This window comes from Astyanax mexicanus, chromosome 16, assembly GCF_023375975.1.
Source record: "Astyanax mexicanus isolate ESR-SI-001 chromosome 16, AstMex3_surface, whole genome shotgun sequence".
NCBI classification, from domain to species: domain Eukaryota; kingdom Metazoa; phylum Chordata; class Actinopteri; order Characiformes; family Acestrorhamphidae; genus Astyanax; species Astyanax mexicanus.
Window position 1 is genome coordinate 34,509,920 of NC_064423.1, and position 16,883 is coordinate 34,526,802.

The 16,883-nt window shown below is 35.9% G+C and overlaps 1 protein-coding gene across 5 annotated transcripts in view; it reads right to left on the reverse strand.

Moving 5' to 3' along the window:
* The window catches only part of dennd5a (DENN/MADD domain containing 5A), a 94,146-nt gene that overhangs the window by 30,005 nt on the left and 47,258 nt on the right, over positions 1 to 16,883 (reverse strand). For all 5 annotated transcript variants that reach the window (XM_049465295.1, XM_049465298.1, XM_049465294.1 and 2 more), the window contains 3 exons: positions 13,251 to 13,438; positions 8,221 to 8,535; positions 823 to 1,038 (listed from right to left, as the gene is read on the reverse strand). In XM_049465295.1, coding sequence (XP_049321252.1) covers positions 823 to 1,038; positions 8,221 to 8,535; positions 13,251 to 13,438 — 719 coding nt within the window. The remainder of the gene's footprint in view (positions 1 to 822; positions 1,039 to 8,220; positions 8,536 to 13,250; positions 13,439 to 16,883) is intronic.

Sequence of the window (16,883 nt, forward strand, 5' to 3'; positions counted from 1 at the left end):
GGGTCTCACCGCTATCAGAGGCACACGCAGCTCAGCCAATCAGCTAAAAGCAGGGTGTTTAATGCCTCTTTAAAAGTGTGATGCAACATTTAGACATTTGATCATATTTTTATCAAAAGTCCCAATAAAATAAAATATTTCAAACATTTATTTAAATTACATTAAAAAGTTTTTAGTATACATAGTTTTATTCATTTATTTAAAAAATCCGGCCTGGAGATTTTTTTTTTATTATGAAGCCTACATCAACAGCTTAGCCAATGAAGATGGCTAACTTTTAGTTGACAGTGCTAACCTGATAACAGATCGATGGCACTGATGGTGATGCTGTTTTTTCCGGGTTGATTAAATCGCTAATGTGTGATTTTTACTGTTACTTCAGTCTTCAGTTATGAAGGTCAGAACACCAGCTAGTTACCGGCTTATTGCAGGTGTGAATGCAGAATGATACTGAAATAGTAAAAATGTGTCTAAAAATGATATAGAACTGTTAGTAAAACATGATTATTCATGTCAAACTATTGTGCAACTCTATTTTAAACCTTTAAAAAAAGTTTTTTTAGCTCTTATAAAATGGTACATGGAACCAAGAACTATTCTGATATGACACTACTTCATTTAGATAAAGGTACTTTGTTGGGCATTGTTTGTTAATGGTAATGATTTAGACATGAAGTTTTCACATTTGTAATAGGTGGAACACAGATATTCCACAGGTCAGTGCAGCATTCTTTGGCTTGAGACACAAAACTAGACCCTTTAAGCCCCTAAACATTTGCAATGGTATGGTAATCAGTCTGTAAAACCAAAGCAGATGCTCACCTTGTCAAAGTTCTGCATCTGGTCACGATTGCTGAACCAGGACTCTTTGTCCTGGCTGGGCTGGATGACGAAGACCTCGTAGTCGGCGAACATCTGCGTGAAGCGGTTAGCGAAGACCTCCCTCACATGGATGTTCAGCTGGTGCATCTTCAGCTCCTCCTCATCACACTGCACCTTCAGATCCTTATTACTGCTCGCATTCTCCTTCACATCCAGCTGGTTAAAGCACACAGAGAGAGAGACATACAGAACAAGCATGATCACAAAACATGTTCACAATCATACATAAATAGCCAGTAATGAGTGTGGATATGTATAAACTCCCACAACCACATATAACTCTTATCTTTAAGCTGCTTTTCCTCGAAAGATTAAACTGAATGTGAAGAAAAGTCAGGTGAGGGTAACAAAGCACTGCTGTCACTGTCAAGTTCTCTACCATCCCTCCTCACTGCAGGGGAGGATTTCTGTCTTTCAGAACACAGGAGCATCCAGGTAGAGAGAGATAAAGAGAAAAAAGGAGAGAAAGGGTGTGAACGACAGGGCCGATTCAGAGTCAGCGAGCCGGTTATCTTATCTCCTCAGTAACACGCCGCCGGGCGATAGGAGCCTGGGAAAGGAAGTGTGTGAATTTGCTGTTTTGATCTCAGTGGCCAGCGGGGTGCATTCCCCAGAGACTCAGAGATCCTGCTGAGTGACGGGGGGAGAGAACTGGAGGAGAGAGAGCAGTAAAAACACACAGAAAACTGCTCACAAACTTTCTCATCACGCTGAACTGAAGGCCAGAGAGATGGAAACACAAACACACTCTCTCTTAAAGATAACAGACCTTTAGTGCTTCTAAAAATAACTCGTAATGGTGCACATTCTTGCCACTATTTGGAGGGTCTTTATCTCATTTGGCAACAATGCTGTGGTTCTTTAAATAAAGTGGCTCTCCTACGAAGAATACGCTGTATCTACCGTATTTTTCAGACTATAAGGCACACTATCAATACACGACAAATTTCTGGTCTCTTTTCCTACATAAGGAGCACTGGATTATAAGGGGAATTAAACAACACTAGTAAGGATGCCTACATCGAAGTGAACAGGGGTGTCGCCATATTTCCCTTCTAAATGGGGTAAATGAGGGAAGCGCCTAATTAAACAAAAAACTGGAATTCTTAAAATATCTTATTCCTAAATTAAATATATATATATATATATATATATATGTATGTATATTTTAAAGTCAAAAAAGTGCTGGATGTTAATCTACACAGATTTCTCTCTTGAAAACTGTTTATTTCTGTGAGTAAAGCGCTTCTGTTTATTTACAGTAAGCTAACATTTCCAATATTTTTTTGTCTATGGGTGAGTTTTTAGTGTACTTTCTTCACTAATCACTAAGGCTGGGTGCAGCAGCATTAGCATTAGCCGCTTATCGCAGCGCTAGCAAACCCTGAGTGTACTGGTGACCCAGGGCGCTATTATCCATTGGTTCGTCCCACGTATCTTGTTTTAACACATTAAACATGCAAACTACAGTCCATTATACTCATTTCTAAACGTCAAAATAGCTAGCGCTATGGTAAGCGGCTAATGCTAATGCTGCTGCACCCAGCCTTAGTGCTGTAGAAATCAAACGCACTGGATTATAAGGTGCACTGTTGATTTTTGGGGAAAATTAAAGGACTGTAAGTGTGACTTATAGTTAGAAAAATACGGTATTTGGCAGCAGGTCCTGACCTGACCAGGGTTCAGATCAGTACTAGTATACACCTCGCACCTATAGTGTATTTTGTGCTACTGGTTGAGGACCCTCCAAAAAACATCTAACATCCCTGTTTAAAGAAAGGCCTGGCCAAGTTGGGTAATGATGCTTGGCTCACACTACAGGATAATCGGGCCAATATGATCTTCCCAGATGATGCTGTAGTGTGTGGAGTTTATAATCCAATCTTTATTCCTCTGATTCTCCCAGAATAGTCTGGCAGTAACTGTGAAACATTTTTTATTGTTTGATATATTGCCTGGCCAAAAAAAGGGCCAGGAATTAACTAAGCAGATAGGTTAGAGCCTATCACTGTAAATTACTGCATGAGTGATTATAATGTTTCAGCTGACAACAATTATTTAACCCTGGCTGATGCAGGGAGTAGCTTCTCATATGTTAAACAACAATGTGTAAAGATGCATCCTGTGGTCATGGAAAATATGTCAGTCTGTTTTAAAATGTCAAAATGTTGGCTTACATCAAGCAGAGAAAACATCTGAGGAGAAACTTCTGCTGAAACGCCTAAAATCAGGTTAAGAACTGTCCATCGCATTATTAAAAAGGACATTGGAAGGACATTGGGGACACATCATATTTGAGTAAGGGAATGTGGCCAAAAAAAATCTTTAAAGATGGTGATCGGCGATCATTTAAACGTTTGATGAAAAAAAAAACTGTGGAAAAACAACACTAGAACTCAGAAATATGTTTAATAGTGAAAGTAAGAGCTTTTCCACATGCACAATATTGAACGGAACCCAGTGGATTGTGATTAAACAGCTGTTTAGGCTTAAGAAAACCATTTATCAGTGAGGCTAACCAACAAAAAGAACAATGGAAGAAGGTCATGTCGTCTGAGGAATCCAGATTTACCCTGTTTCAGAGTGATGGAGCATCAGGGTTAGAAAATAGAAGGCTGAAATGATACACCCATAATGCCTATCGCCTGCTTTACAAGCCTGTGGGGAAGGAACTGTGATGTGGGGTTGATGCTGCAGTTGGTCTACAGGTCTAGGTTCAGCAACAGTATGTGCTGAAAGAATGAGGTCAGCTGACTACCTGAATATACTGAATATAGACCGGGTTATTCCATCAATGGATTTTTTCTTCCCTGATGACACGGGAATATTCCAAGATGACAATGTCAGAATTCATGGGGCTGGAATTGTGAAAGAGTGATTCAGAGAGCATCAGAGTTCAGACCTTAACCTCATTGAGAATCTTTGGGATGTGGGATGTCATTAAATAAATGTTGTGTTGAGGGTGTGACCTTTTTTTGGCCAGACAATGTAGTTTAAGTTAAAAACTAATAAATAGCTATTAGGCATTATGTATTTTAGTCACATATATCTACTAGAAATGAGTAAACTTAGGGACACTGCTGTTTAATCCTGCTGCACATTTATAGTGGAAACAGGTTTAGCTGAGAAACTCTCACTAACTGACTGACTGGACTATTTTGAGACTATCAGGTCAATCCTCTCCCTTCAGAAACAGCGTGATTTAAGCAGCTTAGCCTGCGCAGAGTTACAACCACTGCTTACTAAGAATCTGTCTGGTTCATGTGTTAAACTACAGTGTGTAAAAAACTAGGACTTTCATCTGAAGCCAGACCCTTCATTTCTGTATTTACATCACACATTTACATTAAACTTTTGCGTTGTGTTGCCTGTAATTTTAATTTTCATTCATATATCCCTCCTCTACAGTGACACATCATTATACACTGTAAAATGTGATAAGTTGATCTTACTTAAAAAAAAAAAAGAGGGAACCGGTTGCCTTGAAAAAGTTAAGCAATTATAACTGTTATTTTCAAGTTAAGTTCACTTCAATTCTATTTAAGTGTACTCAAATCATAGTTAAATCTAAACAGTTTACTTGAGTTGTTTCTACTTTAATTTTTAAGTGTGTAAAGCCCGATAAGTTGACTATATTCAAAACTTTTAAAATAAATGAAAAGTTCATGTAATATCATTTTTAAGTACAGTGAACTTAACAAATACATATACATATATATTTAAAATTAATCTTTTCCTGAACATGTATTTAGTCTTCTTTCTGGTTTCATTCATTCATTTTAAATACTCATAGAAAAGTAAATGAAATAAAACAGTAAAGAATAAAAAGTACTGAGAGCACAGTGAGAACAAAGAGTTACTGCAGCTCAGTAACTGATGCTTGTTCTGCAGCTACAACACAAAGACCAAGTATTTTATTATAATAGGTGATCTCCAAGTTTACCTAACCTAGCCTGGGAGGAATCACTACACACTGATGGTGAGTGCTACAAACTGGGGGACACACCCAGTATGCAAATCGATTGTGACAGAAGCCAATGGAAAAGAGGCTGCCAATGGCAAAACAGACTAAACTCAGTTATTATAAGTTGGTTCAACTCAAAGATCTCAGTTTAAGTGTATTTGTGCCCAAAAATGTTCATCTAACTCAAAATAGTTGAGTATTGTTTAAAAATCTCCATTTTTATGTAAAACAGACTTAATTTATTTGAGTTCAAACAACTTCTGGGTTTACAGTATATAGGTCATGATTGATAAATGACTGTAAAACAAAGTTAATTTGTGATATAAGGCAACATTCCTATCAAATACCGGTACATCCAATATCATGGAATACCATTGCAGTATCTTCTAATAAACATTTGAAAAACCTTTTGAAACATGTGTCTATGTGTCAATAATATTGTTCAGAACACATTGGATCCTTCTCAAAGCACTAAATTAACTCACTGTTTGCACTGGAGAGTTAAAATAAAGAATATCAAACTCCCAGGATTAAAACTAATTGCTTGGCAGATGTGATTCTTTAATAGTCACAGAAGGATTTAAGCTGCATGGATGAGTAACAGAGCCTGCAGTGTTTATTGTGTGTGTTCATTAAAAGAAGGGATGGGGTATGATTACTGTCGTCAGCAATATATGTAGCATATATTTACGCAACATAAGGCAGCAAACATTTTGTCTACAGTCTCCCTGCAGTATCAGTGTTTATATATTCAGAACAGTAAACAGTTGGGGTGCTGATTTAAGTGCTTCATAATGTATTATTTTTTTAAAGTGCTGATGATTATTTTGGTCTAATAAATTATTTAAAAAGATAGAGCTGATTAAAGTTCCTTTTTCCAGACTTTCCCCCAGTACAGTTTCCATGCCCTATATATCATCGCTGTCCAATAAAAAACTATCATCTCCAAAACAGCAACTTTACAAGGAGAGAGAAAAAACCTTCTAAACTTTTTAATTAAAGTCAATATAAAAAGAGTGTATTTCAGGTCGTTTTGAAGCATTTCTATTGGTCTGTTCATTAAGAAATTGTGACACAGTATAAGGGATAGTTTGTGTGTTCAAGATATGAAGTAAACTTAAAATCAACAATAATGGACATACTTGTTTTTCATTGGACAGCAACAATATACCCATAAAAGCTGTTGGTTATGAAACTGAATGTAACTTAAAAGTCGATAAAATAACCATAAATTACTCTATAAATTAGAATAACAGTAAATGTAAAACATGTAAGAATAAAATTAACAATGTCTACTTTACAGATGTGCCAGTTTGTTTTGTATTCCAGGTGTTTATATACATTTCTAGTTTATTCCAGTTTATGGGGATGTGTGTGAGATGCCTGATTTTAACAATACGAAAAATGAAGGGCTGTGATATTACCGTATTTTTCGGACTATAAGGCGCACCGTATTATAAGACGCACTATCAAAGAACGCCTATTTTCTGCTATTTTTCCATACATAGGGCGCATCGCATTATAAGGCGCGTTAAGTGACACTAGAAAGGGTGCCTATATCAAAGTGAACAGGGGTGGCGCCATGTTTCCCTTCCCCCACCGGGGGTGGTCGCTTGCCGGTGGAGCGTCTCAGTATACAAAATATAGCTCTTTCAAAGTCAAACGAGTGCTGGATATTAATCTACACAGATTCCTCTCCTGAAAACTGTTTATTTGGGTGAGTAACGTGCTTCAGTTTATTTACAGTAAGCTTAGATTTCCAGATGTCCACTAAGGCTTGCTGCACCAGCGTTAGCATAGCTATCCGCTAGCACGCTAGCTAGTCACCTAAACTAGTAAAGTTAACCCAAACTTAAACGGCAGCGTTGCACTGAGTAATCCTGCGTGTTCTGGTAAGACAGTGAGATATTAGCTAGCGATTCGTCCCCCGTAGCTTGTTTTAACACTGTAAACAAGCAGATTACAGGCTGATAAAACTCACCTCTGAGAGAGTTAGCGCTTAGCATCTAGCTAATGCTAGCCAGGCAAAGCAGCACAGACTTACAGGCCGATAACTCACCTCTGAACGGTGAACGCTTAGCGATTAGCATCTAACTCTAATAATACTGCTCCAGCAGTATTAAAAGTGCTAAATTTAGAAAATACTGATCTCTGAACAGTGAAAAAGCTAGCTAGCTAAGCGGTTAGCATCTAGCTAATGCTATTGCTGCTCTGCACAGAGTGTGTGTTTACTGCTCCTTACACCTGACGGGTAAAATTTAGATAATACTGATCTCTGAACAGTGAAAAAGCTAGCTAATGCTATTTGCTGCTCCAGCCTCGGAGCTGCACGGCTCTGGACTCTGTATAGCACTGAAACTCTCTATAACGCTGCACGGAGTGTGTGTTTACTGCTCCTTACAACCTGACGAGTAAAATCCATACAAAAGGCGCACCGTATTATAAGACGCACTGTCAATTTTTGTGAAAATTAAAAGTTTTTAAGTGCGCCTTATAGTCCGAAAAATACGGTAAATGAATTATTTAAAAACACAAAAATAAACACTTTAATTTAAAAGCATTTGTAAAAAAAGCAGTCATCAGTTATTAATTACTGCACGACTGTTATGCATACCGGGCTGGTTGATACAGTAAAAATGTTGCATCTTGTATTTAAATCCTTTTTTCAATACACAATAATTATTAAAATGCAAAATGCAGCAGTTGTGACAGATCCTTAAAAAAATACTATTCACAAACTTTCCTTTACTGATTACTATAATTAATAATGAAAATATACTGCAATTATATAATATATATTTTACTATATATATATATATATATATATATATATATATATATATATATATATTCAGTTAAACTAGACTAATTACACTCTCTTTAATGAAAAGTGTTCTTTAAGCACTGGTGATAACCTCAATATGCTTTATAAAGGAATATTGTTGATACGATAAGAACATTTCTCACATTATGAAAAAATATCATCATATATGCCAAAATTATGACTAAAAAAATGCTTTAAACATTTCCAGATTATTGAAGTTTCCCCAAGATGTGTGTGATGCCTTATATTAACTGTACAAAGAAATTGAGGCATTTGACGGTAAATATCAGCACATGGAAAAAAAATTACCTTTTGATTTAAACACTTTTTGTAAAGCATTAGCAGCAATTAGGTTGGCTTTTTGTAAGGTAAAAAGTAATTGTGTAATGTTGGAGGGTTTATATTTATATTATAATCCATATTTAGTAGTTTAATCTTTGTACAAAAAATAAAATAAAATTTGATTATTCATTAATAATAATTAGTGAACTGCTTCTCATTTTTTTAACATAATCACCAGTCACAGCATCACTACTGATGGTTTACTGACCTTCTCCAGGCTGACTCCGGTCCTCTTCACCAGGGCCTGCAGGCGGGCGATGGTCTGGTTCTCTTTCAGCAGGTAGGAGTTGAGGGGGGAGCCGGCCAGGTTACCGTTTCGCTTGTCGGAGGCCATGTCTGCTGATCTGAACGTCTTCAGTTTGGCGGGACCCTCGGTACAGTGCACGTTCCCTTCTGGAGACACCCCGAACCCCATCAGGACCTCAGAAATCTCCTGGATGAACTCCAGCTTGTTGGGGAACTGGGGCAGGTCTTCTGGAAGCTCGATGAAGTGGTTGTCAATGTCCACAAAGCAAAGATTGGCCTGAGGAGAGAAAAATGATGAAGATTAATAAATAAGCAAAATGATGCTGGTCTTTTTCATGATATTAAAGAAGGGATAGATACTGCACCTGTCCACTAGGTGGCTTTACATTACATTACATCACATTACATAACATTACATTTGTCAGACATTTTTGTCCAAAGCGACTTACAATAATGATGTACATAGAGTAATAGAAGTTTAAGGTTAAAAAACATTTTTAGATAGGGCCTAAAGGAGGGAAATAATACATGGTACATTAGTGAATGTATAAAACTGTGGATGTATAAAATGGTTCAATTCTATTCTGTTCTACATAAATTAAGCCACGATTTCACATTTGTAACCAGAGTTACAACAATAGAAACCAGAGGCAGAGCAAGACTTGTCATTTTGTAGCCCCACCCCTTCCTACTCACAGACCAAGCATCCTATAGACTGCCTTTATTAACTGTACTAAAATACTATTAAAAATAAATAAAGTGTCTAAAATACTAGAGAACTAAAGTAGATAAAGGAGAAAGTGTAATATTTCAACAGTAAAAGTGCAGATTATGTATTTTATTACCAATCCAGTTTCTTTTTCTACCATTTTTCTACCTCCAATACATGTGAAGTCAGCCACCACCTCTTTTTGAACTGCTGATGATGTAGCATTGCTTAGTAGCATCACAGGGTGCTAACAGCATCACTCGGAGGAAAGCGCAGCGATTCGGTTCTGATACACCAGCTCACAGACGCCTTGTCCTGATCCACATCACCATAGGAGAGATGAGGGGAAAGAGTGCCATCTACCCACCCACAGAGAGCAAGGCCAATTGTGCTCTCTCAGGGCTCCGGCAGCTGATAGCAAGCTGCATGACTGGGATTCGAACCAGTGATCTCACAGTCATAGTGGCAGTACTAAAAAGCCCACTGGACCACTCACCCAGTGATAATTAAAGGAAGAAAATAGAATGTTTTATACTGTATTTTTATTCAGTCCAGGCCAGCAAAGTAAAGGTGACAAAAGCACTGTCAGAAACTGAGTACAATAATTATCGTACAATTGAGTACAATAACTAAATGCTTAAATGCTAAAGGCTAAATGCTAATTAGATCACACTGTCAATTTTACACTGTTTTTCAATTTAACATAAAACATTAGACCAAAACAAAACATTCCAGAGAACTTTGTCCAGAGTATTTGTTAATGCCACCAACATTACAATAACACCACATGATTAACCACACATATCTGAGGTGGTTGCTAAGGTGTTGGTAGGCAGTTGTTAAGGTATTCCAAATTGTTTTTAAGGTGTTGCTAATTGGTCGTTTGGCAGTTGCTATCATATCTGAGGTTGTTGCTAAGGTGTTACTAGGCAGTTGTCAAGGTATTACAGGTGGTTACTGAGGTGTTGCTAATTGCTTGCTTGGTGGTTTTATTATATCTAGCCTTCTTACAATACAGCAAATTAAAGTTTTACAAACTGATTTCTGGAGGAATCATGTTGCAATATAGGCACAGGATAAAAAACGGATGTAAGTTTAGAGTTTAGAACAGAAAATAAGTTGTTATACATGTACAAGTATAAGAAAATAAATATCGCTTTCTGAAAAAAAAAGAGTAACTAAACACCACAAACTGTACCTTCCCTTTCTGTCTCATCATGTCTCATTATGTAAAACTGTCAGCTAAATTGCTTTTTGCATTACAGCAATAATTTCATAATGAAAATGTGCTGTGGGTCGGTGGAGAAAGCACTCACTGATGAATGAAGCTCTAAGCAGATTTAATAAAATCTTCATTCACAAATTTACCACCACCTCATATAATAGCTGGATACACTCCAAGTGTGTAAGAGCAAAACTGGCACACGCTCAAACACACACTCTACATAAAAGAGAGAGCTTCCGGCTTTGAGAGTTTTTTATACCGCTGCTTCCTTACATGTAAACCCAGAAAATCAGCTAATTCATCCTCTTATATAGTTATGAGATATGTCCTGAGGTAGAGGCTTCTATTAAAAAGCTCCTAATAATTCTTATTTGATTAAACTCTGATTAAACTAGGGATGCACAGAATATTTGTCAATCAAAAATGACTTCAGCCAAAATAGTAAAAAGCTCTTTTTACTATTAGTACAGAATAATGACTAATTTATTTAAAATCATTTTGCAATGTTTCGCTTAACATTATCATGTATTTCAGCAGTGGCCGCAGACCTCCTCCTCCCCGAGACAGTAGTGTGTGCCTGCAAACGGCAGGTTTAAGTTCATTTTTTTCATGCTCTACTTGCGTAAATTAAACGATATAAAGTCTTTAGCATCACTTATCCCACTTAGTATCAGTTATTAGTATTAAGTTTAATACCTTCACAAACTGTCTGTTTTCCAGTTGAAAGATGTGAGCTGTACAGGACTAGAATAATAACGCTAAGTGAGCTTAGCTTATCCTTCGCAATTGTTTGTTTATCAAGAGACTGGCTGCTTTTCTCTGTGTAAATCTCACTCACCTGTGACTGTAGTACCACTGCTGAGGTGAATTTATGATTAGAATAGCACTGTTGAGCTAAATGTAGTGTGCTTTGCTGGTAAATCTGCTGGGATGTTAAAATGTTCAGTGTTCTGCACCATCATTTGAAGCATGGATCAGCGATTTTGCTAATGTGCTCCATTTGGAACAGCTACGATACAGTCTAACTGATAGACCAGAGTGTTTTTGCAAAAATATGGCAACCAATTCTAGACCATATAGAGGAAAGATAACTGTGATGTCCCCACCTTTAGTTCTGTGTATCCCTATCCAAAAATGCAACTCTAAATGTTGAGTTCACTGCCATTTTAGACAAGGAAGGTTGCTGTGTATGTGTCAGTTTTTAGTTGAAGGCTTTTTACTATTCCCTTATACTGTCTTATTTATATAATTTTCTTTTTCTCTTTTACTTTTTGTATTAGTGTATCTTTCTTTGCATGTGTATCACAACTTCTGCCCAATTACAATACACAATGTCTTTGTGGTGTATTTGGAAAACCAAATAAAAATATTTCTGAAAAAAAAAATGTTCAGTGTTCAATAAATAAATTAAATAAATTTTTAAACTGAAGGTTTGTAATTGGTACATTTAATGTTAAAAAGAGTGTTCCTTAAGAGAATCTAAACGCACAACTAGAAAAAGTAAAGGTAAAAAAAATACAGTGCACCGCTTATTCAGGTCAGGTCTTTTTAGAATAAAAAGTTGTACACTGCTGCTTTTCTAGGGATTCTGAGAGCAGCAATTACAGAGATCAAGGACAAAATGAGTCTAGACAAAAGATGATATCTAATCTGTTAGTTAAGCTTCAGTGATTTTCTCCTCAGATTAGACCACTTTAGCCCATTACTGTGGCCCAAATTTCAGGCAGGAGCTGAGAGGGGCATAAGATATGCTTCCAGGGGAATATCTTAGAAGTCCAGTCTGAGAGAGAAAGTACATGCCAGTGAATCTGAGGGGCTGGATATGGTTTTTAAAACAGGACCCAGAATCAACTTACAGATGTTTCAGAGCAGTGGATGGGTTTACTTTTAAATGCACAGTCAACAAAACTACCTGTTATTTTCATATTGGCGACATTGGTGTAACACAGTAATACAGTGGCTTGCTTTGTTTTGTCACATTACAACCAACCACAAACATAAATAAATATATTTCATTGGAATTTAATGTGAAAGAGCACCACAAAATGTTATACAATTGTACAATTGAAGTGTAAAGAAAATTATGCATGATTAAAAGAAAATGTTTGAACATTCATTTGAAACATTTGATATTTTGAATCATGCATAATTTTCTTTCCATTTCACAACTGTATACCACTTTGTGTTGGTCTTTCACATTAAATTCCAGTGAAATATATTTATGTTTGTGGTTGCAATGTAACAAAATATGGAAAAGTTCATACTTTTGCAAGCCACTGTATTAGTGGTGTCAATCGATTAAAAAGTGTAATCCACTTAATCACGACAATATTTTGTGATTAACTGCGATTAATCGCACTTGTTCTTCTTGAGACACAAGTTTTTACAGTGGATTTTTAAATAATAGAAGAATGAATGTAAGAAATGTAAAATGCAATTATATTTAGATTACTGTCGTTAAATAAAATACTAGTATATAGTAATACTAAAATACATATGTATGTATTTGAAGAGATACAGTTTTGATTTATTCTAATGTAATTTTGTGTGTTTTATACTTTATACTGATTATAGTAAATATATAAATAAATAATGCATTTTGGCTAAAAAAGGAAATTATGGAAAGTTTGATAAATTAACTATCAGAATTCAAATGATTTAATTAGTTTATACAAAGGTAAAATTATACATTGCTGTAGCAAAAAAAAAAAAAAAAAAACGTTATTCCAGATAAAAAAAGTGTACAAAAATGTGTGAAAAAGTATATTTACTATAAATCATCTTTTATCTTAGTTTTAAAGAACTTATTGATTGATTTTAAATCAATATGTTCGATTCTAACTAAATCATAAATATAAGTTGAAAAAAAACAGAATATATTTAGGTGTAACAATTGTTTTTTTTTCAGTGTGGTGTAATTAATTTGCTCTAAAAATATAATAATGTGTTACTGATTCCAAATGAATCACCTATGTTGATGCTTTAACATAGACAGCCCTAATTAACATTACTCTCAGATCTGAGTTGAGCTGAGGGTTGCGAGTGTGAAGGCTCTGACCTCCTGAGGCAGCTCCAGCTTGGTGCGGTCGTCCTGGCCGTTGGAGTGAAGGCCCATGAGGTAGGGCACGGGCGCGTCCAGGAAGTGCAGCAGCGAGGCGGGCAGGATGGGCACGTACACATGCTGCCACTGAAACGGGAACATCAGGGCCGTGATGCTCTCAGCCACGGTCATCAGCCGCTGGTAATCTGCTCCACACACACACACACACACACACACACACAGAGATTAGGATCCTTCTAGGAAGACTACTACTTTACACTGTCACTAATACAACTTTCCAAAACACATAACGTAACATACAGAAAACACATTCACATCAAAACAATCAGTGATAAATTACAGTTTATATATATATACAGCTCTGGATAAAACAATGAGACCAATTAAAAATGATGAGTTGCTTGATTAATTGCACCAGGAGTGGCATAAAGTTATCCAAAAGCAGTGTGTAAGACTGGGGGAGGAGAAAATGCCAAGATGCATGAAAACTGTGATTAAAACCAGGGTTATTCCACCAAATATAGATTTCTGAACTCTTAAAACTTTATGAATATGAATTTGTTTTCTTTGCATTATTTAAAGTCTAAAAGCTCTGCATCTTATTGTTATTTCAGCCATTTCTCATTTTCTACAAATAAATGCTCTAAATGACATTAAATTGGAATTCAGGAGAAATGTTGTCTGTAGTTTATAGAATAAAACAACTATGTTCATTTTACTCAAATATAAACCTATAAATAGTTAAATCAGAGAAACTGATTCAGAAACTGAAGTGGTCTCTTAATCTTTTCCAGAGCTGTATATACAGTGTATAGATCACTGTCAGGGAAATTGTAAAGGCAAAAAAGTATGTATGATGTTTCAAATAAAACTGTACTTTAAACAGTAGGCCCTAAAAAGAAATTTTCCTAACAGTGTTTATATAGTCTTATTTACTTTATGTGTGTAGTATTTAGTATTCAGAATTACTTAATGACTGTTAAGTATGTTTGCCACTGTTTGCTCTGGTTAATGATCAGGCTTACATTTGAAGAATTTAACTCCAACTTCAGTCAACCCAACTAATATGGCTATATAACTAATGTAATAAGGCTGCTCTAAAAGTCCAGAAATTGAACACAGCTACTAAACAGAAATAAATAGAGTTAGAGTTAAGAGTCATCTTTTTTAAGGGTCACAGCTGAAAAACAGTCCATGTAACACATTTTCCGTTCTGAGAATCAATGCTTTTAAACAGGTTTCTGCAGAGCTGTGTATAGTCACACAGAGACTGACCTTCTACATTTCTTCTACATTTCCACATACTGAAAAATGTAATCATGCCTGGGGAATGAAATACACATTCACAGTCCTAATGAGAATAAACCCAGAGAAGCTGTAAAATACTGTATTTCGAGTGAGTGTTCTATTTTTATAAATAGAGAAATTCTTTCATTTCCAAGTGCTGTACAATAACAAATGTTCCAAAAGAGATAAGAAGCATGGATCTAATATACGCTTAGGCTCTCACAGCAAAAATGGTTCTATGAAGTACAAAAAAAAGTTCTGTGTTTAGTAAAAATAGTCAAAACCTATTAGCTCCTACATAAAGCATTTAAAATGTTTTGTAAAGAACTAAGTATCTTTATTGGCATTATACTTTTTATTGGTGGGAATCACAGGGCATGATACGACATGATATTATCACATTACATAGCCCACATTAACAAAAAATATTCATAAATAAGCAAACTCCAGACAATATGGATTTATTGGTGTCAGATTCACAGAATTAAAAAAACAGTATTCTTAACCGCAGGTTTAACCTATTCATTTGATTAGCGCCACCAAGTGCAGTAATGAAACAGTAACTTTAGTAAGGCAACTAAGGGGGCGGGTAAGCTTTTACTAGAAATGCTTGTTTTTTGTAATGCATCTATTTTATTCATGTTTATATTGGATAGCTCATTCTTGCTCTGTGAGCTGGACTACCCTTAGGGGATTTTTCTCAGGCCAAAAAAAGGCCAGTGTCAGGAATACTAATCTATCCACTGGGCTCTGACCCTGAGGTCCAACAATAGAGCTATTCACACACACACACACACACACACACACAAACACACACACTAACAAAAAAATACACACTCGCTTCTTATCTGTGGCAATTTATGGAACATACCGTAATAAAATCACTCTTTTTTTACAATTTAATACTAAAATAATAATACTTTCAAATATAATGCTGGTTTTAATACCAAGGAACAGTACTTCCCTATTTGATATTAAATTTAACACTAAGAGAATAATGCTTCTGAATTTAATCCTGAGGAAAAATGCTTCCCATTTTAAAACTGAATTTAATACTGGATTTAATACTGAGGGAATGATACTTCCCAATATACTACTGAATTTTATACAGAGGAAATAATACTTCCAAATTTAATACTGAACTTAATACTGAATTTAATACTGAGGTAATTATATTTCCCAATTTAATACTAATTTTAATACTGAGTGAATAATACTCAATACTCTAATTTTAAGAACATCTACAGTATGGAACTCTAATAAGAGACAGATCAGAACTGAAGGATGTCATATTTGCGCTGCTGTAGCTGCAGGGCAGGAGTAACAGCGTGAGATGCTGGTGTAAAGGACGGGGGGACGTGGGAGAGACGTTCACCAGGGCTTCTGAATCTAAACTATGAATTAGCTAACTATTTATAGACCAACCCTAAGAGCCATGTCCTTTTTTGTTGAGACCATCCCTTACCCAGCATGTGTTTGTGTTTGCGTGTGTGTGTGTGTGTGTGTGTGTGTGTGAATCTCCATATAATGACATGCTTTCCGTTTGGAACCTCACACACACACACACACACACTCCTAGCTCACACATTCTGCTGTGCCAATGAGCCTTCAGTAAAAAAAGGGAAAAAGATGATGTCATCTCTAGCCAATCATATTTCTGCTGCATCACCTCCGTCCTCCTCGATTCAGAGTGGGTTGCCAGGCAACATCCCACTGAAGCACCCAAGCAGCCTCCTGACGTTCTGCCGAGCTCCTGATTGCCCTTCCTTGTTGCTGTAATAGATAGGACCATCACATCTCCTGCTCAATTCCTCAACCAGCATCCGGTGCCCTTTTTTTACTGGGACTGTCAGAAACCAGTAAAGAACTCTTTTACATGCAGCGATTTTAATATATAATAAATGTAATATTTTTCTTACCTGAAATATAAGAAGGTTATATTTGCAACAAATTGTTTGATTTAGCTTTTAAAAAAATTAACAAGTTGCAAAAATACTCCTTATATCTTAGTTATGAAAAAGTGTTAAATATTAAAATCACAGTTTTTTTTTTTTTACAGATTTCTGACAGAATCACTATCAATCTCCTTAAGATGTACAATCTTGATTACACCATTTAAAAAAAATTGGATTAAAACAGTAATTCCCATTAAAATAATTTAATTAATTAGATTATTCTCCCAGTACTAGTAATTAGTTGAAAATATTATATCTGACAGCTGAACCAAACAAGTGCCAGCCTGTTTCCTGAGGTATTATACCATACAGCTTATATACATAACTAACATAACAGACCAGCTCTATTCACACCAGGTTCTTCTGTGGCATCACTGAAAGACCCATT